At 51.1% G+C, this 24,965-nt stretch overlaps 1 protein-coding gene across 1 annotated transcript in view; it reads left to right on the top strand.

Annotated features, from left to right (window-relative positions):
- Positions 1-24,965, top strand: part of LOC137357329 (polyamine-transporting ATPase 13A3-like) — a 74,886-nt gene that overhangs the window by 31,572 nt on the left and 18,349 nt on the right. The window contains exons 17-26 of the mRNA XM_068023583.1: positions 3,883-3,996; positions 4,939-5,018; positions 6,475-6,517; positions 7,645-7,754; positions 9,021-9,117; positions 13,816-13,888; positions 15,396-15,573; positions 18,121-18,320; positions 20,705-20,793; positions 22,025-22,105. Coding sequence (XP_067879684.1) covers positions 3,883-3,996; positions 4,939-5,018; positions 6,475-6,517; positions 7,645-7,754; positions 9,021-9,117; positions 13,816-13,888; positions 15,396-15,573; positions 18,121-18,320; positions 20,705-20,793; positions 22,025-22,105 — 1,065 coding nt within the window. The remainder of the gene's footprint in view (positions 1-3,882; positions 3,997-4,938; positions 5,019-6,474; positions 6,518-7,644; positions 7,755-9,020; positions 9,118-13,815; positions 13,889-15,395; positions 15,574-18,120; positions 18,321-20,704; positions 20,794-22,024; positions 22,106-24,965) is intronic.

The following is a 24,965-nucleotide window of genomic DNA, read 5'->3' as shown; positions in this document are numbered from 1 at the left end:
TTCTCCCCTGTCCCCTCCTCCTCCGCCCCTTCTCCCCCTCCCTCCTCCACCCCTCTCCCCTTCCCCTCCCTCCTCCACCCCCTCTCCCTGCCTCCTCCACCCCCTCTCCCCCTCCCTCCTCCATCCCCCACTCCTTCCCTCCTCCACCCTCTCTCCCTCCCTCCTCCGCCCCTCTCCCCCTCCCTCCTCCACCCCCTCTCCCCTTCCCTCCCTCCTCCACCCCTCTCCCCTCCATCCTCCCGCAGCCTCCTCCTCCCGCAGCTCCTCCTCCTCTCTCCCGTCTCCCTGGGCTCAGTCTCCTAGTAGATTTCCTGGTCTCTTTCCTTGTCTTTCAGTCCAGTTACAATCTCCTCCAGTTTTTTCCCACCTCTCACCCTGTCCATCCGCCCCTCACTATCTCACCCTCTGCACCCCTTCTCATCCTTCTCTCGCCTTCACCTTCTCTCCTCTCTGCCCCCACCACCCTCTCCTTCACACTGATCCTTCCACCCCATTCACTATCACCCTCTTCACCCCGACCCCACCCCTCCAGGTGACAGCACCCTGACTGCCATCCAGATAGCGAAGGAGTCCGGAATGATCGGAGTCAGGAGAGGATTATCCGAGTAAAAGCCAAATTGCCGACAGCCACCTCCAAAGCCACTGTGACCTGGAGAAACATAAAGAAGACCAATGAGGCGAGTGCAGGAAATCACCGCAGGTTCAAACCTTTTTATTGCCGCATTTTCTCAGAGGACAGGGAAGGATATGAGAAGCAGCATTAAAAAGCTGCACTCACGACAACTCAATCAACAGCTAGGGGTCAGAAATGTATATGTACAGTCGGGCATTTTATATACAGGACACATACACATTTACATAATATATCTGGGTTGTATAAAGGCAGTCTGCATCTTTACATTGGAAATAACATTGGCTGTGTACATGATATAAACAGAACTGTAAACAGTAAATCAAAGCATAAGTTTTAACACAATACAGTTCACATTTCTTCAACAGAACCAACATCTTCTATGATACATCTTTCATTCTGTTTGTCCACCATCGCCAATTTCAATAGATTCAGCATCGTTAATAATTATAATGAAACGGTATAAATTCTGCTTTCATTTACCGTTTATATTTTGTTTATATCATGTACACAGCCAAAGTTATTCAAGTTTAAATGTACACATGCACGAGCTGTATGTCCCACACATATATAATGTATATTACACATGTCTTTGTTATCCTCTGTCATGTGCCAGCATTTCACTCCTGCTTTATATTTGATTTTCTTTATGCATTCCCCGTTTTTTTCTGACCGTATTAATACATAAATAAAGAACTTGCATTTCTGTAGCGCCTTCCACTGCCTCAAGACACCCCAAAATGCTTCGCAGCCATGAAGTGCTTCTGAAGTGCAGTCATTGTTGCAATGCCGGAAACAATGGGGCCAGTTTGTGCACAGCACGATCCCACAGACGTGCCATAAATCTTTTAGTGGGCATTGGTTGAGGAATAAATGTTGTCCAGGACACCGGGGAGAACTCCCCTGCTCTTCCTCGCGATAGTGACATTGGATCTTTGGCATCTAGCTGAGTGGGTGGGAGGGTGTCTTGTGAAGGAGCGCACCTCTGACGGTGCAGTACTCTGGCAGCAGTCCCCTGTCTATCTGCAGGTTTGCAGAGAGAATGTGAACACAGAAACTTTATGATAGAAATATATGTATTTCTGTCCCCAGATAATAAAGCTTTAAGATAGGACCTGAACACTGGAATCCCGTTATCCCCAACCTCAAACCTACTTCATAGAAGACTGCCCTTTATTTTGACTCTCTGTGTGCAATGCTATCAGACCTCGACAAGTTTGATTAAATTGTTAGAAATTGCAATAAAAACAAAGTGCTGGAAATACTCGGCAGGTCTGTGTAGAGAGAGGCAGAGTTCACGTTTCAGGTCCGTGACCCTTCACCAGAACTGGCAAAGGTTAGAAATGTAATAGGTTTTAAGCAAGTGAAGTGGGAAAGAGAACAAAAGGGAAGGTGTGTGACAGGGCAGAGGGTAGGAGAGATTAAATAACAAAGCTGTCATGGACAAAGCATTAGTCCAGAGACAGTGATACTGACTGAATAATAGACAGCTCTGTCCAAAAACACAAGCATGAAAATCCAAGTTTCAGGCAGACACATGGTTAAAAAATAAAATAATAAAAAAGGCCAGTCATGTTCGGACATTATTGAACTCAATGTTGGGTCCGGAAGGCTGTAGAGTGCCTAACTGGAAGATGGGATGCTGCTCCTCGAGCTTGCGTTGATGTTCACTGGAATACTGCAGCAGTCCAAGGACAGAAATATGGGCATGGGAGCAGGGTGCTAAATTGAAATGGCCAGCAACCGGAAGCTGGGGGGGTCATATTTTCGGACTGAGCGGAGGGGTTCCGCAAAGCGGTCACCCAGTCGGCATTTGGTCTCTCCAGTGTAGAGGGGATCGCCTTGTTAGAAATCGATCCCTTGTGTGTTTTTGACGCTCTCTATTGCAGTTGCAGGCCCGTGCTGAGATAATTGTCTGCAGTTTTGTTAAAGCGATCGTCTATAAAGGTTTTCTTCGTCACTGCTAAGTTTTTAGTTTTGCTGAAGATTTAAGTGGGTGCAATTAATGGAAATTCCATAATGCTCCAGGAGAGGGTGTTCTTCTGAGTTTCTTGGGACAGCTTTACTCTGTATCTAACCCCGTTTTTTTTTATGGGCTGGGAGCTGAACTGAGAGTAACTGGAGCCAGTGACAATGATGAGTAGACTGGCACTGACTGCAAACACAAATAGGCACTGTCATTAAAACATGACAGTGATTGTTATAAATACTCCAGTAAGGACTGGCATTGAGATTTATAGGCTACATAACTGCAGAGAGAATAGAAAGAATCAATCGAGCTGCACAAAGATTGTGTGTGTAAGCACTCTCGCACAACTGTGTAATGTACCTGTCCTGGGAGTGTTTTATGGGGACAGGGTAGAGGGAGCTTTCCTCTGTATCTAACCCCGTTTTTTTTTTTAACCCTTTTTTTTAATATAAGGTGGCCTTTATACCCCAGGCCCCTTTTATAACTTTTATGTCGAGGGGTCCTTTATTCCTCAAGCCCCCTTTATATACATATTTTTAAAAAATAACTTTATTAAAAAACAGATAAAGAAACAAAAAACTCAAATTAAAATGCCATTCTCGGCGTCGACAATGCATCTAACCCGTGCTGTACCTGTCCCGGGAGTGTTTGATGGGGACAGTGTAGAGGGAGCTTTACTCTGTATCTAACCCCCCGTTTTGTTTTTTATTTTATATGTCGAGGGGGCCTTTATTCCTCAGGCCCCCGTTATATATATTTTATATGTCGAGGGGGCCTTTATTCCTCAGGCCCCCATTATATATATTTTATATGTCGAGGGGGCCTTTATTCCTCAGGCCCCCATTATATATATTTTATATGTCAAGGGGGCCTTTATTCCTCAGGCCCCCATTATATATCTAACCCCCCGTGCTGTACCTGTCCTGGGAGTGTTTGATGGGGACAGTGTAGAGGGAGCTTTACTCTGTATCTAACCCCCCATGCTGTACCTGTCCTGGGAGTGTTTGATGGGGACAGTGTAGAGGGAGCTTTACTCTGTATCTAACCCGTGCTGTACCTGTCCTGGGAGTGTTTGATGGGGACAGTGTAGAGGGAGCTTTACTCTGTATCTAACCCGTGCTGTACCTGTCCTGGGAGTGTTTGATGGGGACAGTGTAGAGGGAGCTTTACTCTGTATCTAACCCCGTGCTGTACCTGTCCTGGGAGTGTTTAATTCTGATAAGGGATGCTCTGACTTTAGTCAAGTGGAGTTAATGGTAATGCTGATGTGTGTTATCTGCAGAACATTCCTCTGTCTGGAGCTGAGCCAACACAGCACAAGCCTAGGATCCATTTTGTGATCGATGGCCCATCACTTTCAGTGATTGAAGATAAGTTTCCGGAGCTACTCCCAAAGGTAAGACTTGGACACTTTGTTGGAGAGTTTACCTGGTGGTCAGTGAGTAAATGACTCATTCGGTGTTGTGCTGCTGACTCTGGTTCCTGGAGGCCTGATCACTCAAACTCCTGCCTCCCTACAGCCTTTTGCCCCCCATTTACAATCTTGCTACAACTAATGAACAACATTATCAAAAGAAGATGAAACAAATATTAGATTTTTCACCTGGGTTATGTTTGCAGCTGTGTCCAGGAGATTATCCCTCAGTCTGTGGAGATTCCAGGTTAATCCTGGAGAGTTGATGAGTACGAGGCTCTGGGTTTATCTCAGCCTGTGTCGGCTCAGCCAGTGTCAGGCACAGCAATGGTCAGTGGACTATAATTACCTCCAGTTTCCCTTAGGTAAGAGCAGGGGAAAGATTCCTCCTCTGTCCCGCATCTGCTCCCTATCCAGTGAACCCCCACTCCCATGCTGGAAAATGCCTGGTGAGCTCAGGATGGAACGGGACTGTGATTCCTTCCACAGTTGAATATCCTACCAGTGCTCACTGAGTCGTGACTGAAGAGCGGCCATTGGGATGCAACATTGAAGGCAGTCTGGTGCCTGTGTGCCCCTTACCCCAGCAATATACACCGTCTTTAGGAAAGGAAGAGAGGCAGTTCGGGGCTGAGTCTCTGTCCATGTGGCTGGGACAAGGACTCACTCGCAGACTGCAAGTGCCTGACGAGCAAATCCCTACAAAGGGAGGAGAGGCCCTCTTATCGTACAAACTGATTAATCGCCTTGCTCCATCCCTCGTTCTCACCACCTCCTTCTCTCATTTATCACTCTCTCATTCACTCACTTTCTCTCTCCCTTTTCCCTTTCTTTCCCTCCTTCCTTCTCCTCTTTACTTCCTTTATCCATCCCTTCCCATCTCTTTTCATTCCCTTTTCGATACCCCTCCCCTCTGTTCCACAGGTAACGCTATACGGCACTGTCTTTGCAAGGATGTCGCCAGACATGAAAACCAAACTGATCAAGTCTCTGCAAAGTCTTGAGTGCGTGAGTTATGAATCGTTCTGTGAACTGTGTATTTTTTTTGAACAATTGGTACCATTTATTTCCCATCCTGTATAGGATCCTCCTGAGCCAACCACCCCCCCACCCCCACCCCCCGACCTGCCCCCAGCCCCCTCACTATAGCACCAGTACCTCTCGGAGGCCTGCCTGCACTAGGCCTGAGCCTGAAATCTCTGCGCTCCTCCCATTCCGGCCTCTTGAGCATGCCTGATTTCCATCGCTCCACCAATGGCAGCCGTGCCTTCAGCTGCCTGGGCCCTAAGCTCTGGAACTCCCTCCCTAAACCTCTCCACCTCTCTCTCTCCTCCTTAAAACCTACCTCTTTAACCAAGCTTTTGGTCACCTGTCCTAATATCTCCTAATGTGGCTTGGGGTCGTGTTTGATAATCGCTCCTGTGAAGCACCTTGGGAAGTTTTACTAAGTCGAAGGCGCTCTATAAATGCAGGATGAGGGCCATGTCCCTCTGGCTGTGGTTGCTGCTACTTCTTTCTTTCTTTTGGGCCTCCTTATCTCGAGAGACAATGGATACGCGCCTGGAGGTGGTCAGTGGTTTGCTGCTACTATCCCAATGTGAATCCTGACCTTCAGGTCTGTGTGTTGAATCTGAGTGACCGATGGGCTCAGTACATGGGACCGGAGTGACCGTTGCGAAATCCCAGCCAAGCAGCTGCAGCGATGGTCTGCACTGTCTGCAGGCTTCTCCAGGCTTTATGTGTAATGAGTTTGGACAATCCCAACCCTATAACCTGGTGGAGGTCACTGAGCGCTGGTGTAGGGGCTGGGACTCTGGTGCTGTTCAGTGCTCGATACAGACACTGGCTGATGTTAGTCCATTTCACACACCAGCCATTTCCAGATCTTGGCAGGTGAGATGGCTGATCAGTCCATGGAATGCTCCAAAACAGGCCTTTTGGAGTTTTAAGACTATTATTTTATAAACATCCACCGACGCACAATGACACCATCTACAAGATGCACTGCAGCAACTCACCAAGTCTCCTTAGACAGCACCTTCCAAACCCGCGACCTCTGCCACCTAAAAGGACAAGGGCAGCAGACGCATGGGAACACCACCACCTGCAAGTTCCCCTGCAAGTCACACACCATCCTGACTTGGAATTATATCGCCGTCCCTTCACTGCCGCTGGGTCAAAATCCTGGAACTCCCTTCCTAACAGCACTGTGGGTGTACCTACCCCACATGGACTGCAGCGGTTCAAGAAGGCAGCTCACCACCATCTTTTAACAGGACAGCTAGGGATGAGCAATAAATGCCAGCCTTGCCAACAATGGCAGTACCATGAGAGAGAATTTTATTGGAAGATTTGATCATGAGTACCTGATGATTTGGATTTTCTAGTATGTAAATAAAGATTGTATTCCATTGCACAGTCCCAGTAATTCTTTCTCTGTCTTGCTTTCTGTTGGGACAGTTACGTTGTGGGAATGTGTGGTGATGGAGCCAATGACTGCGGGGTGAGTTTATCTGCTCTTACTCTTTTTCCAGTTTTCCTGGAGGCTATTTGACCACATTGGGCATCACAGCTGAGCCCGATCCTCTCTTTAGCCGACACGAACTCATTTTAGAATAGGAGTTGCTCGATAGTAATTAGGAACCCCGGCTGATTTCTTCCCCTCCCCCCTACCTCAAGCCCAGGAGCAATGGCCTGTCTTAATATCCCAGGCACTAATGGAGTGTTGGCCTTTGTGGAAATCTGGAACTCTGTCCACGAAAAAGCTGTAAATGCTGGGGCAACAACTGAAGCTTTCAACACTGAGATGGATGGATTGTTGGGTAAGGGGTATCGAGAGATTTGGAGCAAAGGGGGCTTAATGGAGTTAAGATACAGATAAGCTGTGATCTAATTGAATGGTGGGGGGCAGCCTTGATGGGCTGAACGGCCTCCTCCTGTTCCAGGTGTTCCCGCAGTGGCCCAGATTGGCAAAGGTGAAGGGTCGATCCTGGGACCTTCTATTCTCTATTGTTTCTGAGCTGCTCCTGAGTATTTTGATACCTTAGCCTCAAATCCCAGAGTAATGATGGAATTCCTTGTTGAACTTCCCAGTTTAATTTCCCCCACCATCGCTTCACCAGCTGACAAATGGTGGAAATTCACAACAGTTCCATGAGCAGTTGAAAATGACATGACAGCTTGAAGATGGCACACTCGCAATGGAGACCGCCTGGCAGGTTTCATTCACATGAACATCTCACTCTCTCTCCTGGTTTCACTCTCCTCTACTCAGGCAGTTAAGGCTACAGTTAACTCTCCTTTGTGACTGATTTGTTGGCCTGGACTGTGCATGGAGATCTAACAGGAGTTAAGTTGCTCTATAAGTCTTTGTACGTTTAATCAAAATCCTCCAATTTCTGTTGGTCACATTCACTGAGAACAATTCCACCCCAGGGTAACGGGTGGCTGCAGAGAACGTTCAGCTGCCTCACGCAGTGTTTCCTGGGTTACCTCTCACTGACCTTCCTGGTCTGGCTACGGGTCTCCGCCCCAGCTGGAAAGAGCTGACAAACCTGCTGTGCTTTCTCAGCTGTTATCCGCTGCTCCTCCGTGAATTCCTTCCCAGTATTTTGGTTTTGTTGTCCGCAGGCGTTGAAGACGGCCCACGTGGGAATCTCGCTCTCACAGCTAGAAGCATCAGTGGCCTCGCCCTTCACCTCGAAACTGCCGACTATCGAGTGTGTCCCCATTCTGATAAAGTAGGTGACAGAATTTCCACTTCTGAATGTCGCAGGAGCTGCTGTGCTCACCTGGGGGGGGGGGGGTGGGCGTGGGGAGGAGGGAGGCAGCGGGGACATAGCTTGGTCTACACCCTGCAACTGCGGGACACAACTCCCTCTGTATCTAACCCTGTCCTGGGAGTGTTTGATGGGACAGTGCAGAGGGAGCTTTACTCTGTATCTAACCCCCGTGCTGTACCTGTCCTGGGAGTGTTTGATGGGACAGTGTAGAGGGAGCTTTACTCTGTATCTAACCCTGTCCTGTATCTGTCCTGGGAGTGTTTGATGGGACAGTGTAGAGGGAGCTTTACTCTGTATCTAACCCTGTCCTGTATCTGTCCTGGAAGTGTTTGATGGGGACAGTGTCGAGGGAGCTTTACTCTGTATCTAACCCTGTCCTGTATCTGTCCTGGGAGTGTTTGATGGGGACAGTGTCGAGGGAGCTTTACTCTGTATCTAACCCTGTGCTGTATCTGTCCTGGGAGTGTTTGATGGGGGACAGTGTAGAGGGTGCTTTACTCTGTATCTAACCCCCGTGCTGTACCTGTCCTGGGGAGTGTTTGATGGGGACAGTGTAGAGGGAGATTTACTCTGTATTTAACCCTGTACTGTACCTGTCCTGGGAGTGTTTGATGGGGACAGTGTAGAGGGAGCTTTACTCTGTATCTAACCCCGTGCTGTACCTGTCCTGGGAGTGTTTGATGGGGACAGTGTAGAGGGAGCTTTACTCTGTATCTAACCCCCGTTTTTTTTTTTTTTTCTTTTTTTTTTACCTTAGAATAGGATTATGCCATTTTGTTGACTGCAAAAAATAGTGATAAATCCCCATGGACTGGGAGATATATAAAGACCTATACCTCTGACCAAGTTTTTGATCATCTCTCCTAATATTCCCTTATGTGGCTCAGTGTCAAATTCTTATCTGATAGCATTCCTATGAAGGACTTGGATATACATTTTACCATGATCGGACAGTGTAGAGGGAGCTTTACTCTGTATCTAACCCTGTCCTGTATCTGTCCTGGGAGTGTTTGATGGGGACAGTGTAGAAGGAGATTTACTCTGTATCTAACCCCCGTACTGTACCTGTCCTGGGAGTGTTTGATGGGGACAGTGTAGAGGGAGCTTTACTCTGTATCTAACCCTGTCCTGTATCTGTCCTGGGAGTGTTTGATGGGGACAGTGTCGAGGGAGCTTTACTCTGTATCTAACCCAGATTTTAACCTGTCGTTTTCTGTGTTACAGGGAGGGTCGTGCTGCCCTGGTGACATCCTTTTGTGCGTTTAAGTACATGGCTTTGTACAGCACGATTCAGTACGTCAGTGTCCTCATTCTCTACTATGTGAGTATGAGAGAGTCTATGAGCAGTGAGTCTTTGTGCTGAGTCTCTCTGCCAGCCAGGACAGTAGCTCAGACACTGTTGTTGGTGGTGGGAGCTCCTGGGTGTGGGAGGGATTCCTGCTCCTGACCAACAGGCGAGGGTAGAGGACAGATTCGCCAGTGATGCTCTCCACAGTTTGTTATTCTGCTGACAATCACATGGAAGAGGTAGCGAAGGGTGCATAACATCCATGGAACCTGTAGCCCAGCGAGGTGGGCAAAGTAAAAGGGAAAACTAATTAATGCCCTGACTTTAAAAGGAAGAAAGAACTTGCATTTGTATAGTACCTTTCACCTCCTCATGACATCCAAACATGCTTCACAGCCAATGAAACACTTTTCAAAGTGTTGTCACTGTTGTAATGTAGGAAACGTAGCAGCTGATTTGTGCACAGCAAGATCCCACAAACAGCAATGTCCGAAAGATCAAAGAGTCTGTTTGAGTGATGTTGATTCAGGCATAATATTGGCCCCAAGACACTGGGCAAAACTCCCACCCCTGGCCGTCTTCGAATTAATGCTGGGAGATCTTTTATGTTGGGCTTCAGTATAACATCTCATCCAAAAGATGGCCCCTCTGACAGTGCAGCACTCCCTCAGTACTGACCCTCCGACAGTGCAGCACTCCCTCAGTACTGACCCTCCGACAGTGTGGCGCTCCCTCAGTACTGACCCTCCGACAGTGTGGCGCTCCCTCAGTACTGACCCTCCGACAGTGTGGCGCTCCCTCAGTACTGACCCTCCGACAGTGTGGCGCTCCCTCAGTACTGACCCTTCGACAGTGTGGCACTCCCTCAGTACTGACCCTTCGACAGTGCAGCACTCCCTCAGTACTGACCCTCCGACAGTGTGGCGCTCACTCAGTACTGACCCTCCGACAGTGTGGCACTCCCTCAGTACTGACCTTCCGACAGTGCAGCACTCCCTCAGTACTGACCTTCCGACAGTGCAGCACTCCCTCAGTACTGACCTTCCGACAGTGCAGCACTCTCTCAGTACTGACTCTTCGACAGTGCAGCACTCCCTCAGTACTGACCCTTCGACAGTGCAGCACTCCCTCAGTACTGACCCTCCGACAGTGCAGCACTCTCTCAGTACTGACCCTTCGACAGTGCAGCACTCCCTCAGTACTGACCCTCCGACAGTGCAGCACTCTCTCAGTATGACCCTCCGACAGTGTGGCACTCCCTCAGTTCTGACAGTCCGACAGTGCGGCACTCCCTCAGTTCTGACCCTCCGACAGTGCAGCACTCCCTCAGTACTGACCCTTCAACAGAGTGGCACTCCCTCAGTACTGACACTCCGACAGTGTGGCACTCCCTCAGTACTGACACTCTGACAGTGTGGCACTCCCTCAGTACTGACCCTTGGACAGTGCAGCGCTCTCTCAGTACTGACCCTCTGACAGTGCAGCACCCCCTCAGTATGACCCTCCGACAGTGCAGCACTCCCTCAGTATGACCCTCTGACAGTGTGGCACTCCCTCAGTACTGACACTCTGACAGTGTGGCATTCCCTCAGTACTGACCCTCCGACAGTGCAGCACTCCCTCAGTACTGACCCTCCGACAGTGCAGCACTCCCTCAGTACTGACCCTCCGACTGTGCAGCGCTCCCTCAGTACTGACCCTCCGACAGTGTGGCACTCCCTCAGTTCTGACACTCCGACAGTGCGGCACTCCCTCAGTTCTGACCCTCCGACAGTGCAGCACTCCCTCAGTACTGACCCTTCGACAGTGCAGCACTCCCTCAGTACTGACCCTTCAACAGTGCAGCACTCCCTCAGTACTGACCCTCCGACAGTGCAGCACTCTCTCAGTACTGACACTCTGACAGTGTGGCACTCCCTCAGTACTGACCCTTGGACAGTGCAGCGCTCTCTCAGTATGACCCTCCGACAGTGCAGCACTCCCTCAGTATGACCCTCTGACAGTGCGGCACTCCCTCAGTACTGACACTCTGACAGTGTGGCATTCCCTCATTACTGACCCTCCGACAGTGCAGCGCTCCCTCAGTACTGACCCTCCGACAGTGCAGCACTCCCTCAGTACTGACCCTCCGACAGTGCAGCACTCGCTCAGTACTGACCCTCTGACTGTGCAGCGCTCCCTCAGTACTGACCCTCTGACAGTGCAGCACTCCCTCAGTACTGACCCTCCGACAGTGCAACACTCCCTCAGTACTGACCCTCCGACAGTGCAGCGCTCCCTCAGTACTGACCCTCCGACAGTGCAGCGCTCCCTCAGTACTGACCCTCCGACAGTGCAGCACTCCCTCAGTACTGACCCTCCGACAGTGTGGCACTCCCTCAGTACTGACACTCTGACAGTGTGGCATTCCCTCAGTACTGACCCTCCGACAGTGCAGCGCTCCCTCAGTACTGACCCTCCGACAGTGCAGCACTCCCTCAGTACTGACCCTCCGACAGTGCAGCACTCGCTCAGTACTGACCCTCCGACTGTGCAGCGCTCCCTCAGTACTGACCCTCCGACAGTGTGGCACTCCCTCTGTTCTGACCCTCCGACAGTGCAGCACTCCCTCAGTACTGACACTCCGACAGTGCGGCACTCCCTCAGTTCTGACCCTCCGACAGTGCAGCACTCCCTCAGTACTGACCCTTCAACAGAGTGGCACTCCCTCAGTACTGACACTCCGACAGTGTGGCACTCCCTCAGTACTGACACTCTGACAGTGTGGCACTCCCTCAGTACTGACCCTTGGACAGTGCAGCGCTCTCTCAGTACTGACCCTCTGACAGTGCAGCACTCCCTCAGTATGACCCTCCGACAGTGCAGCACTCCCTCAGTATGACCCTCTGACAGTGTGGCACTCCCTCAGTACTGACACTCTGACAGTGTGGCATTCCCTCAGTACTGACCCTCCGACAGTGCAGCACTCCCTCAGTACTGACCCTCCGACAGTGCAGCACTCGCTCAGTACTGACCATCCGACTGTGCAGCGCTCCCTCAGTACTGACCCTCCGACAGTGTGGCACTCCCTCAGTTCTGACCCTCCGACAGTGCTGCAGCACTCCCTCAGTACTGACCCTTCGACAGTGCAGCACTCCCTCAGTACTGACCCTTCAACAGTGCAGCACTCCCTCAGTACTGACCCTCCGACAGTGCAGCGCTCCTTCAGTACTGACCCTCCGACAGTGTGGCACTCCCTCAGTTCTGACACTCCGACAGTGCGGCACTCCCTCAGTTCTGATCCTCCGACAGTGCAGCACTCCCTCAGTACTGACCCTTCAACAGTGCAGCACTCCCTCAGTACTGACCCTCCGACAGTGCAGCACTCTCTCAGTATGACCCTCCGACAGTGTGGCACTCCCTCAGTACTGACCCTTGGACAGTGCAGCGCTCTCTCAGTACTGACCCTCTGACAGTGCAGCACTCCCTCAGTATGACCCTCCGACAGTGCAGCACTCCCTCAGTATGACCCTCTGACAGTGTGGCACTCCCTCAGTACTGACCCTTGGACAGTGCAGCGCTCTCTCAGTATGACCCTCCGACAGTGTGGCACTCCCTCAGTACTGACCCTTGGACAGTGCAGCGCTCTCTCAGTACTGACCCTCTGACAGTGCAGCACTCCCTCAGTATGACCCTCCGACAGTGCAGCACTCCCTCAGTATGACCCTCTGACAGTGTGGCACTCCCTCAGTACTGACACTCTGACAGTGTGGCATTCCCTCAGTACTGACCCTCCGACAGTGCAGCGCTCCCTCAGTACTGACCCTCCGACAGTGCAGCACTCCCTCAGTACTGACCCTCCGACAGTGCAGCACTCGCTCAGTACTGACCCTCCGACTGTGCAGCGCTCCCTCAGTACTGACCCTCTGACAGTGCAGCACTCCCTCAGTACTGACCCTCCGACAGTGCAACACTCCCTCAGTACTGACCCTCCGACAGTGCAGCACTCCCTCAGTACTGACCCTCCGACAGTGCAGCACTCCCTCAGTACTGACCCTCCGACAGTGCAGCGCTCCCTCAGTACTGACCCTTGGACAGTGCAGCGCTCCCTCAGTACTGACCCTCCGACAGTGCAGCACTCCCTCAGTACTGACCCTCCAACAGTGCAGCGCTCCCTCAGTACTGACCCTTGGACAGTGCAGCGCTCCCTCAGTACTGACCCTCCGACAGTGCAGCACTCCCTCAGTACTGACCCTCCGACAGTGCAGCGCTCCCTCAGTACTGACCCTTGGACAGTGCAGCGCTCCCTCAGTACTGACCCTCCGACAGTGCAGCACTCCCTCAGTACTGACCCTCCAACAGTGTGGCACTCCCTCAGTACTGACACTCTGACAGTGTGGCATTCCCTCAGTACTGAGCCTCCGACAGTGCGGCACTCCCTCAGTACTGACCCTCCGATAGTGTGGCACTCCCTCAGTACTGACCCTCTGACAGTGCAGCACTCCCTCAGTACTGACCCTCTGACAGTGCAGCACTCCCTCAGTACTGCACTGGGCGTGTCAGCCTGGTCTTTGTGCTCAAATCTCTGGAATGGGATTTGAACCCGTGACTTTCTGAGTCAGGCGAGAGAGAGCGCCACTCATGGCTGACAGCTCATATTCGTGATCTATAGGGGGAGCGAGTCTGCTCACCGGGGCGTCTCATCCCTCCACCCTCTGCCTTTCTAACCTCTCTGTATTCTTGTGTTTTCAGATCTCCAGTAACTTGGGAAATTGGGAGTTCCTGTACGAGGACCTGTTCATCACCAGTGCCATCGCCATCACCAGTACGGCAATCCCAGAACATCATTCCCGCACACAGTAACAATGGTTCCAGATTAGGGCATGAGGAACACCACTACCGGCCTCACAACACATGAAGTCAGGTGGTGGGATACACGGGTTCAGAGTCCGGCGTTCCAGCCTCAGATTTGTCCCCCACGGGCAACAAAATCCTGAAATTCCTGCTCTTTCCATGGCAGCCTGGAATTCGCCAGGATTCCATTTAGATTCCTTTAAATATCATTCAGGGTGTTGGCGGATGAAGGATCGTTGACAAAATGCCCCAATCAACAACAATCTTGAATTTGTGTAGCACCTTTTAAAGTAGTAAAACGTCACAAGGTGCTTCATAGGAGCGTTATTGGACAGAGTTTGATATCGAGCCACTTTAGCGGCTCATTAGGACAGGTGCTTGGTCAAAGAGGTGGGTTTTAAAGGAGGAGAGCGAGGCGGAGAGGATTAGGGAGGGAATTCCAGAGCTTAGGGCCCCAGCCAGCTGGAGGCACGGCCGCCAATGGTGGAGCGATGGGAATCGGGGGATGGTCAAGAGGCCGGCAATGGGGGAGAGCAGAGATCAGGGAGGGTGGTGCGGTGGGGGAGCAAAAGTGGGAGCTGAAGATTGGGTGAAGAAAAGTTGTTTGCTGCATTTGAGTCTTGGGAAGGATTTCCGTCCTCTGTACATTTAAATATTATGGTCATGTCGATAGACAGCTGAGCAGAATATCAACATTGACTGCCGACATGCCTTTCTTTAAGAAACTTGCTTTGTTCATATTTGTAGTTTCGACCCTCATTCCCCATCTCATCAGGATATTTCTGTTCAGCACTTTCTCCACTATATTTTAGTATCCATGGTAACCTCGCCTCTCGATTTTAAATTATACATTCCTAAAGTAATGCAATACGATTCTCATCTAGAGGAATGCAGTTAATGAGTGCATATTGCTCTGGCCCATTGTGTGATGCATATTGTTTAGACACAAGCTACACCCAGCACCTTCACAGTTAACCTGTCGTATGTTCTACTCCTGCCAAGTTAGCCTAATGCAAGTCATTTTCACTATTGCCCCTAAAGCCTACAGGAATGGGACCTTAAAGGAATTGTTGCGGAGAGTTATACAGTATTTACAACAGGCCATTCGGCCCATCTGCTCCGTGCTGGTGTTTCTGCTCCACACGAGCCTCCTCCCACCCCTCTTCATCTCATCAGCATATCCTGCTATTCCTTTCTGCCTCCTGTTTATCCAGCTTCCCCTTAACTGCAACAATACTCTAACAAGTGGCAATCAATTGCAACATACAAGGGAAAGGTGATAACAGTTGGTGGGATTCGAGTTGCTGCTTCTGCAGTGAAGCACAGGTGTAATGGGCCCAATGGCCTCTTGTGTGCTCTGATTCTGTAAAGAATGGATGGCTGGGTGAAGGGTGTTGGACCCTGTGGAACAATGAGATTTGATGTCTTCACGATGGGTCTTTACAGCCAGTCTCACCGCTCTCCTCTTCTGTCCTCAGTGAGCAGGAATAAAGCCTATGAACACCTGGTTCCTCAGCGGCCCAACGCCAACCTGGTGTCGCCACAGCTCCTGCTGTCTGTGCTGATGCACATCGCACTGTGCTCCACTTTCCAACTGATGGGCTTCCTACTGGTCCAGATCCAGCCCTGGTACAATCCCTGGGATCAGGGAGCACGGTAGGTGACTGTACATCGTCTGTGTATATGTTCGCTTGCTCATTTGGCCACATGCTCCCATATGTGTGTACGCACTGGTTTATACACGGGCCATGCATTCGGACGTGGACTCCTGTGTGTGTGCGTGCGTCCGTTCGTGCGTGTGTATCAAGGTGTAAAGGGGGTGAGGAAACGTTACACAGTCTGGACTGAAGTTGATTAAGGACAGACTTCATCGATGTGTGTAAACAATTAAATGGTATAAATAAGGGTGTCAGCCTGTCACTGCAGAGTAAGTCAGGAGAGTAGGAGCAGAGAACACAAGAAATAGAAGCAGGAATAGACCATACGGCCCATTGAGCCTGCTCTACCCTTCAAAACGATCATCGCTGATCTTAGGATTCAACTCCACTTTCCTGCCCATTCACCATACCTCTTGATTCCTTGAGACCAAAAATCTATCCAACCCAGCCTTAAATGTGTTCAGTGATGGAGCATCCACAACTCTCTGGGGTAGAGAATTCCAAAATCCAAACCCTTTGAAATAATTTCTCCTTATCTCAGTTCTAAATGATCGGCCCTTATCCTGAGATTGTACCCCACCCCCCCCGTGTTTTAGATTCCCCGACCAGCAGAAATAAACTCTGTGTCGACCCTATCCAGCCCCTTTAGAATCTTATATGTTTCAATGAGATCACCTCTCATTCTTCTAAACTCCAGAGAATACAGGTCCAATTTACTTAGTGTCTCATCATAGAACAACGCCCTCATCCCAGGGACCAGTCTCGTGAACCTTCGCTGTACTGCCTCCATTGTAAGTTTATCCTTTCTTAAATGTGAAGACCAAAACTGCACACACTACTCCAGATGTGGTCTCACCAAAACCCTGTACAACTGGAGCAATATTTCCTTATTCCTGTACTCCAATCCCCTTGCAATAAAGGCCAACATGTCATTTGCCTTCCGAATTGCTTGTTGTACCTGGATGTTAACTTTCTGTATTCCTTGTACAAGCACACCCAAGTCTCTTACAAGTTGCACATCTTTTAAAAAATATTCTGCTTTTCTATTCTTACGACCAAAGTGAACAACTTCACACTTCCCCACATTATACTCCATTTGTCATCTTGTTGCCCACTCATTTAACCTGTCTTTATCTCTTTGCAGCTTCTCTGTGTCCTCCCCACAGCTTACCTTTCCGCCTACCTTTGTATCAGCAGCAGACTTAGATACATTACTCTCTGTCTCTTCATCTAAGTTATTAATATAGATTGTAAATGGCTGAGGCCCCAGCACTGATCCTTACAGCACTCCACTATTCACTGCCTGCCAAGTTGAAAATGCTCCGTTTATGACCAGTCGTTGCTTCCTGTCTGTTAACCAATCCTCTATCCGCACTAATATATGTAGCACCTTATCGAATGCCTTGTGGAAATCCAGGTATACTACATCTACTAGTTCCCCTTTATCTACCCTACTAGTTACATCTTCAAAAATCTCAAAGAAATTTGTGAAACAGGATTTCCCTTTAGTAACACAGTGGCGCAGTGGTTAGCACCGCAGCCTCACAGCTCCAGTGACCCGGGTTCAATTCTGGGTACTGCCTGTGTGGAGTTTGCAAGTTCTCCGTGTCTGCGTGGGTTTCCTCCGGGTGCTCCGGTTTCCTCCCACAGCCAAAAGACTTGCAGGTTGATCGGTAAATTGGCCATTATAAATTGTCACTAGTACAGGTAGGTGGGAGGGAAAATATAGGGACAGGTGAGGATGTGATAGGAATATGGGATTACTGTAGGATTAGTATAAATGGGTGGTTAATGGTCGGCACAGACTCGGTGGGCCAAAGGGCCTGTTTCAGTGCTGTATCTCTAAATCTAAATCTAAAACCATGCTGACTTGTTCCAATCATACTGTGATTTTCTAAGTGCATTGTTAAGACTTCCTGAATAATAGATTCCAGATTCCAGAAGGCAGACAAACAGAATAAATTGATAACAGATAACGGAGGAGCTTCTTAGTCAGATGGAGAAATGTTTGGAATTATCTGCGGACGGGGTACCGGAGGAAAATGATATTCAAAAGGCAGCTGACATGAGAGAGCCGGGTGTGACAGTGAGAGATAAATAGCACAGCTCTGAATCTCATCACAGCCACTCAGTTACTTTCAAAGTGTTGTTATTGTTGTGCTGCTGTTTTGTGCACAGCAAGATCTCAAATCAGGTAAATAACTGGTGAATCTGTGTTTTGGTGCTGGTGATTAAGAGACTGGGAAAATTCTCGACTCCTGTTCCAATAGCGCTGGGATCATTCACATCCAGGTGGACAGTTAGGTGGAGCCTCAGTCAGATTGGCAGCACAACATTCCCTCTGTTCCCGTTGGGTTTATGTGGCTGGAGAGGGGCCTCAAAGTCACAAGCCGATGACTGAGACAGGAGTGCCACCCACGAGATTGTGAACCTTCTCACCTGACTAGTGTGAGGCATTGGCCCTTTAAACTCATGTGTGAGGCATTGACTGAGAACAAACTTCATTTTAAAGACTAACTCTCGTGACGGATCTCTCTCCTGGCAGGGCGTGCACTTCCAACCACACGTTTTATGGAATGCCGGCCCCACATTCCCGGAACAACAGTGGGATCCTATTCAACATGCAATGGAAAATCAGCAACTACGTCAACACCACCGTCTTTTTTGTGTCTGTTTTCCAGTACATCACCATCGCATTCGTCTTCTCCATGGGGAAACCCTTCCGCAAACCCATCTCCACCAACTGTGAGTATCTGCACGGACAGGGAGGACCCCTGGGGAGGACCCCTGGGGAGGGCCATTCAGAGACATCAACGGTTTGCTGGTAGACGCTTTTCCAGCTTGTTTCTGGGTCAGACGTTCGAGGGTTCAAGTCTCACCCCAGAGACTTGAGCACATAATCCAGACTGACACTACTAGTGCAGTACTGAGGGAGTGCTGCACTGTCAGAGGGTCAGTACTGAGGGAGTGCTGCACTGTCGGATGGTCAGTACTGAGGGAGTGCTGCACTGTCAGAGGGTCAGTACTGAGGGAGTGCTGCACTGTCAGAGGGTCAGTACTGAGGGAGTGCTGCACTGTCGGAGGGTCAGGACTGAGGGCGTGCTGCACTGTCAGAGGGTCAGTACTGAGGGAGTGCTGCACTGTCAGAGGGTCAGTACTGAGGGAGTGCTGCACTGTCGGATGGTCAGTACTGAGGGAGTGCTGCACTGTCAGAGGGTCAGTACTGAGGGAGTGCTGCACTGTCGGAGGGTCAGTACTGAGGGAGTGCTGCACTGTCGGAGGGTCAGTCCTGAGGGAGTGCTGCACTGTCGGATGGTCAGTACTGAGGGAGTGCTGCACTGTCAGAGGGTCAGTACTGAGGGAGTGCTGCACTGTCGGATGGTCAGTACTGAGGGAGTGCTGCACTGTCAGAGGGTCAGTACTGAGGGAGTGCTGCACTGTCAGAGGGTCAGTACTGAGGGAGTGCTGCACTGTCGGAGGGTCAGTACTGAGGGAGTGCTGCACTGTCGGAGGGTCAGTACTGAGGGCGTGCTGCACTGTCAGAGGGTCAGTACTGAGGGAGTGCTGCACTGTCAGAGGGTCAGTACTGAGGGAGTGCTGCACTGTCGGATGGTCAGTACTGAGGGAGTGCTGCACTGTCAGAGGGTCAGTACTGAGGGAGTGCTGCACTGTCGGAGGGTCAGTACTGAGGGAGTGCTGCACTGTCGGAGGGTCAGTACTGAGGAAGTGCTGCACTGTCGGATGGTCAGTACTGAGGGAGTGCTGCACTGTCAGAGGGTCAGTACTGAGGAAGTGCTGCACTGTTGGATGGTCAGTACTGAGGGAGTGCTGCACTGTTGGAGGGTCAGTACTGAGGGAGTGCTGCACTGTCGGAGGGTCAGTACTGAGGGAGTGCTGCACTGTCGGAGGGTCAGTACTGAGGAAGTGCTGCACTGTCGGAGGGTCAGTACTGAGGGAGTGCTGCACTGTCGGAGGGTCAGTACTGAGGGCATGCTACACTGTCGGAGGGTCAGTACTGAGGGAGTGCTGCACTGTCGGAGGGTCAGTACTGAGGGCGTGCTGCACTGTCGGAGGGTCAGTACTGAGGGCGTGCTGCACTGTCGGAGGGTCAGTACTGAGGGAGAGCTGCACTGTCGGAGGGTCAGTACTGAGGGAGTGCTGCACTGTCGGAGGGTCAGTACTGAGGGAGTGCTGCACTGTCGGAGGGTCAGTACTGAGGGAGTGCTGCACTATTGGAGGGTCAGTATTGAGGGAGTGCTGCACTGTCGGAGGGTCAATACTGAGTGAGTGCTGCACTGTCGGAGGGTCAGTACTGAGGGAGTGCTGCACGGTCGGAGGGTCAGTACTGTGGGAGTGCTGCACTGTCGGAGGGTCAGTACTGAGAGGGTGCTGCACTATCGGAGGGTCAGTATTGAGGGAGTGCTGCACTGTCGGAGGGTCAGTACTGAGGGAGTGCTGCACTGTCGGAGGGTCAGTACTGAGGGAGTGCTGCACTATTGGAGGGTCAGTATTGAGGGAGTGCTGCACTGTCGGAGGGTCAGTACTGAGGGAGTGCTGCACTGTCGGAGGGTCAGTACTGAGGGAGTGCTGCACGGTCGGAGGGTCAGTACTGTGGGAGTGCTGCACTGTCGGAGGGTCAGTACTGAGGGAGTGCTGCACTATCGGAGGGTCAGTATTGAGGGAGTGCTGCACTGTCGGAGGGTCAGTACTGAGGGAGTGCTGCACTATCGGAGGGTCAGTATTGAGGGAGTGCTGCACTGTCGGAGGGTCAGTACTGAGGGAGTGCTGCACTGTCGGAGGGTCAGTACTGAGGGAGTGCTGCACTGTCGGAGACGCCGTCTTTTGGATGAGATGTTAAACCAGGCCTTATCTGTACCTGAGGCTGATAGTAAAGATCCCGTGGCCACGATCCAAAGATAATCCGAGGCTTCTCCTCGGTGTCCTCAGCCAATATTTATCCTTCAATCAACTTCACTATAAAGGTTGTTCATTTCATTACTCATTGTGACATCTTGTTCTGTGCAGAAAGCTGTCTGCTGTGTTTGTGTGTGTGTAAAGTGCTTTGAGATGATTCTGGAAGATGTGATGAAGTTTGATATAAACACAGGTTCTTTGCTTTTTTCCCCCAGATCTGTTCCTGGCTGTTCTGGTCGTCCTCTATCTTTTCACTTTGTTCCTGATGCTCTTTCCAAGCAGCAGCCTCGACACTTTTTTCGAGGTAAAGCAGCTTCCAATCTGCTTTCATTCATCAATATTTTCCCTCCCTCGATCTAAAGATACTTCCCTTCCGTGAAGGCATGAGTCATCCCTGAGTCACAAGGTTGTGGACTCATGTCCCACACCGGAGCCTTTAACACAAAGTCCAGCTCAACACCCACAGTGGAGAGCTACACTGTCGGAGGGTCAGTACTGAGGGAGCGCTGCACTGTCGGAGGGTCAGTACTGAGGGAGTGCTGCACTGTCAGAGGGTCAGTACTGAGGGAGTGCTGCACTGTCGGAGGGTCAGTACTGAGGGAGCGCTGCACTGTCGGAGGGTCAGTACTGAGGGAGTGCTGCACTGTCGGAGGGTCAGTAGTGAGGGAGCGCTGCACTGTCAGAGGGTCAGTACTGAGGGAGCGCTGCACTGTCGGAGGGTCAGTACTGAGGGAGTGCTGCACTGTCGGAGGTTCTGCCTTTTGGAAGAGACATTAAAGTTGTCTGACCCCTCAGGTAGACATAAAAGACCCCCTGGCATTATTTTGAAGTCCATGTGAGTTCTGCCCCTGTGTTCTGGGACCAACATCACTAAAATAAATGATCACATTGCTGTTTGTGGAATCTCGCTGTGTGCAAATTGGGTGCTCCCTTTCCTACATTAAAACAGTGACTATATTTCAAAAGTAGTTCATTGGCTGTAAAGCACTTTGGGATATCCTGAGGGGGTGAAAGACACGACAGAAATATAACCTGGTTCATTTCTAACTGGGGTCCAGTTCCACAGCTGCCCTCTGGTACTGTCCCCAAGTGAATGTTGTTCCTGAGTGAGGCCAGGCAACAAAGGCCCCAAATTACCTTCGATTCTGCGTGACAGGTAAACCCCGTCAGTGTGAGGAAACCCTTCTGGCGTCAGAGGAAATTGAGGATCCGCTGAGTCTTGGCTGATATTTGACTGCAAGAGGAATCGCCAACAGCCCCCAGCCATTGTCCACACTGGTGCCCACCTAACGGTGCACTGGCCGAAGTATCCTGGATGATTATCCCCGTCTCTGAGCCAGAGCCACTTGAGGTACTGCTGCCTCTGCACAGACCTGGGGTTCGGAGATGTGGGCATACGTGGCCTGTGTGGCTAAAAGTGCTACATTTAACACAAGGTAGCGGGCAGCTCTTGCTTCCAGTTTTAATACACTCCTGGAGTGTATACAGAGCCCTGGAACTATTATTAATCACTCTTTCTTCGGATTTTTTCCCAGTTCGTCTGCATCCCATATATCTGGAGGATCTATATTCTGCTCATGGTCGTTGGCCATTTTGTCCTTTCAGTCTTTCTGGAGGTAATGTTTAAATCTGATTAATAAATTCTCATTCCTCTGGGTCTTAATCTGCTGCTCACTCCCAGCCAGGTCACAGTGCCCATTGAGAAAGGGGTTTGAAGTGTAGCTTTTCTGTGTTACTGTTTCCTAGTGTGTTCCCCAAAACCTCACTGTTTCTCTCTATATCCCGCTGTTCCCCATTGTGTCCCCTCTAAATCCCACTGTTCCCCAGTGTGTCCCCTCTCCAAATCCCACTGTTCCCCAGTGTCTCCCCTCTCTATATCCCACTGTTCCCCAGTGTGTCCCCTCTCTATATCGCACCGTTCCCCAGTGTCTCCCCTCTCAATATCACACTGTTCCCCAGTGTGTCCCCTCTCTATATCCCACTGTTCCCCAGTGTGTCCCCTCTCTATATCCCACTGTTCCCCAGTGTCTCCCCTCTCTATATCCCACTGTTCCCCAGTGTCTCCCCCCTCTATATCCCACTGTTCCCCAGTGTCTCCCCCCTCTATATCCCACTGTTCCCCAGTGTCTCCCCCCTCTATATCCCACTGTTCCCCAGTGTGTCTCCTCTCTGTATCACATTGTTCCCCAGTGTCTCCCCTCGCTATATCCCACTGTTCCCCAGTGTCTCCCCCCTCGATATCGCACTGTTCCCCAGTGTCTGCCCTCTCTATATCCCACTCTTCCCCAGTGTCTCCCCTCGCGAGATCCCACTCTTCCCCAGTGTCTCCCCTCGCTATATCCCACTGTTCCCCAGTGTCTCCCCTCGCTATATCCCACTGTTCCCCAGTGTGTCCCCTCTCTATATCCCACTGTTCCCCAGTGTCTCCCCCCTCTATATCCCACTGTTCCCCAGTGTGTCCCCTCTCTATATCTCACTGTTCCCCAGTGTCTCCCCCCTCTATATCCCATTCTTCCCCAGTGTCTCCCCTCTCTATATCCCACTGTTCCCCAGTGTCTCCCCCCTCTATATCCCACTGTTCCCCAGTGTCTCCCCCCTCTATATCCCACTGTTCCCCAGTGTCTCCCCTCGCTATATCCCACTGTTCCCCAGTGTCTCCCCTCGCTATATCCCACTGTTCCCCAGTGTGTCCCCTCTCTATATCCCACTGTTCCCCAGTGTCTCCCCTCTCTATATCCCACTGTTCCCCAGTGTGTCCCCTCTCTATATCCCACTGTTCCCCAGTGTCTCCCCCCTCTATATCCCACTGTTCCCCAGTGTCTCCCCCCCTCTATATCCCACTGTTCCCCAGTGTGTCCCCTCTCTATATCGCACTGTTCCCCAGTGTCTCCTCTCTCTATATCCCACTGTTCCCCAGTGTCTCCCCCCTCTATATTCCACTGTTCCCCAGTGTCTCCCCTCTCTATATCGCACTGTTCCCCAGTGTCTCCCCTCTCTATATCCCACTGTTCCCCAGTGTCTCCCCCCTCCATATCCCACTGTTCCCCAGTGTCTCCCCCCTCTATATCGCACTGTTCCCCAGTGTCTCCCCTCTCTATATCGCACTGTTCCCCAGTGTCTCCCCTCTCTATATCCCACTGTTCCCCAGTGTCTCCCCTCTCTATATCCCACTGTTCCCCAGTGTCTCCCCCCTCTATATCCCACTGTTCCCCAGTGTTTCCCCTCTCTATATCCCACTGTTCCCCAGTGTCTCCCCTCTCTATATCCCACTCTTCCCCAGTGTCTCCCCTCGCTATATCCCACTGTTCCCCAGTGTCTCCCCTCTCTATATCCCACTCTTCCCCACTGTCTCCCCTCGCTAGATCCCACTGTTCCCCAATGTGTCCCCTCGCTATATCCCACTGTTCCCCAGTGTCTCCCCTCGCTATATCCCACTGTTCCCCAGTGTCTCCCCCCTCGATATCGCACTGTTCCCCAGTGTCTGCCCTCTCTATATCCCACTCTTCCCCAGTGTCTCCCCTCGCGAGATCCCACTCTTCCCCAGTGTCTCCCCTCGCTATATCCCACTGTTCCCCAGTGTCTCCCCTCGCTATATCCCACTGTTCCCCAGTGTGTCCCCTCTCTATATCCCACTGTTCCCCAGTGTCTCCCCCCTCTATATCCCACTGTTCCCCAGTGTGTCCCCTCTCTATATCTCACTGTTCCCCAGTGTCTCCCCCCTCTATATCCCACTGTTCCCCAGTGTGTCCCCTCTCTATATCCCACTGTTCCCCAGTGTCTCCCCTCTCTATATCCCACTGTTCCCCAGTGTGTCCCCCCTCTATATCCCACTGTTCCCCAATGTGTCCCCTCTCTATATCCCACTGTTCCCCAGTGTCTCCCCTCTCTATATCCCACTGTTCCCCAGTGTGTCCCCTCTCTATATCCCACTGTTCCCCAGTGTCTCCCCTCTCTATATCCCACTGTTCCCCAGTGTCTCCCCTCTCCATATCCCACTGTTCCCCAGTGTCTCCCCTCTCCATATCCCACTGTTCCCCAGTGTCTCCCCTCGCTATATCCCACTGTTCCCCAGTGTGTCCCCTCTCTATATCCCGCTGTTCCCCAGTGTCTCCCCTCTCTATATCCCACTGTTCCCCAGTGTCTCCCCTCTCTATATCCCATTCTTCCCCAGTGTCTCCCCTCTCTATATCCCACTGTTCCCCAGTGTGTCCCCTCTCTATATCCCACTGTTCCCCAGTGTGTCCCCTCTCTATATCCCACTGTTGCCCAGTGTGTCCCCTCTCTATATCCCACTGTTCCCCAGTGTGTCCCCTCTCTATATCCCACTGTTCCCCAGTGTCACCCCTCTCTATATCCCATTCTTCCCCAGTGTCTCCCCTCTCTATATCCCACTGTTCCCCAGTGTGTCCCCTCTCTATATCCCACTGTTCCCCAGTGTGTCCCCTCTCTATATCCCACTGTTCCCCAGTGTCTCCC

This window comes from Heterodontus francisci, chromosome 48 (genome assembly GCF_036365525.1).
Source record: "Heterodontus francisci isolate sHetFra1 chromosome 48, sHetFra1.hap1, whole genome shotgun sequence".
NCBI classification, from domain to species: Eukaryota; Metazoa; Chordata; class Chondrichthyes; order Heterodontiformes; family Heterodontidae; genus Heterodontus; species Heterodontus francisci.
Note: the sequence above shows the minus strand (reverse complement) of the source record. Positions and strands in the feature narration are given on the sequence as shown.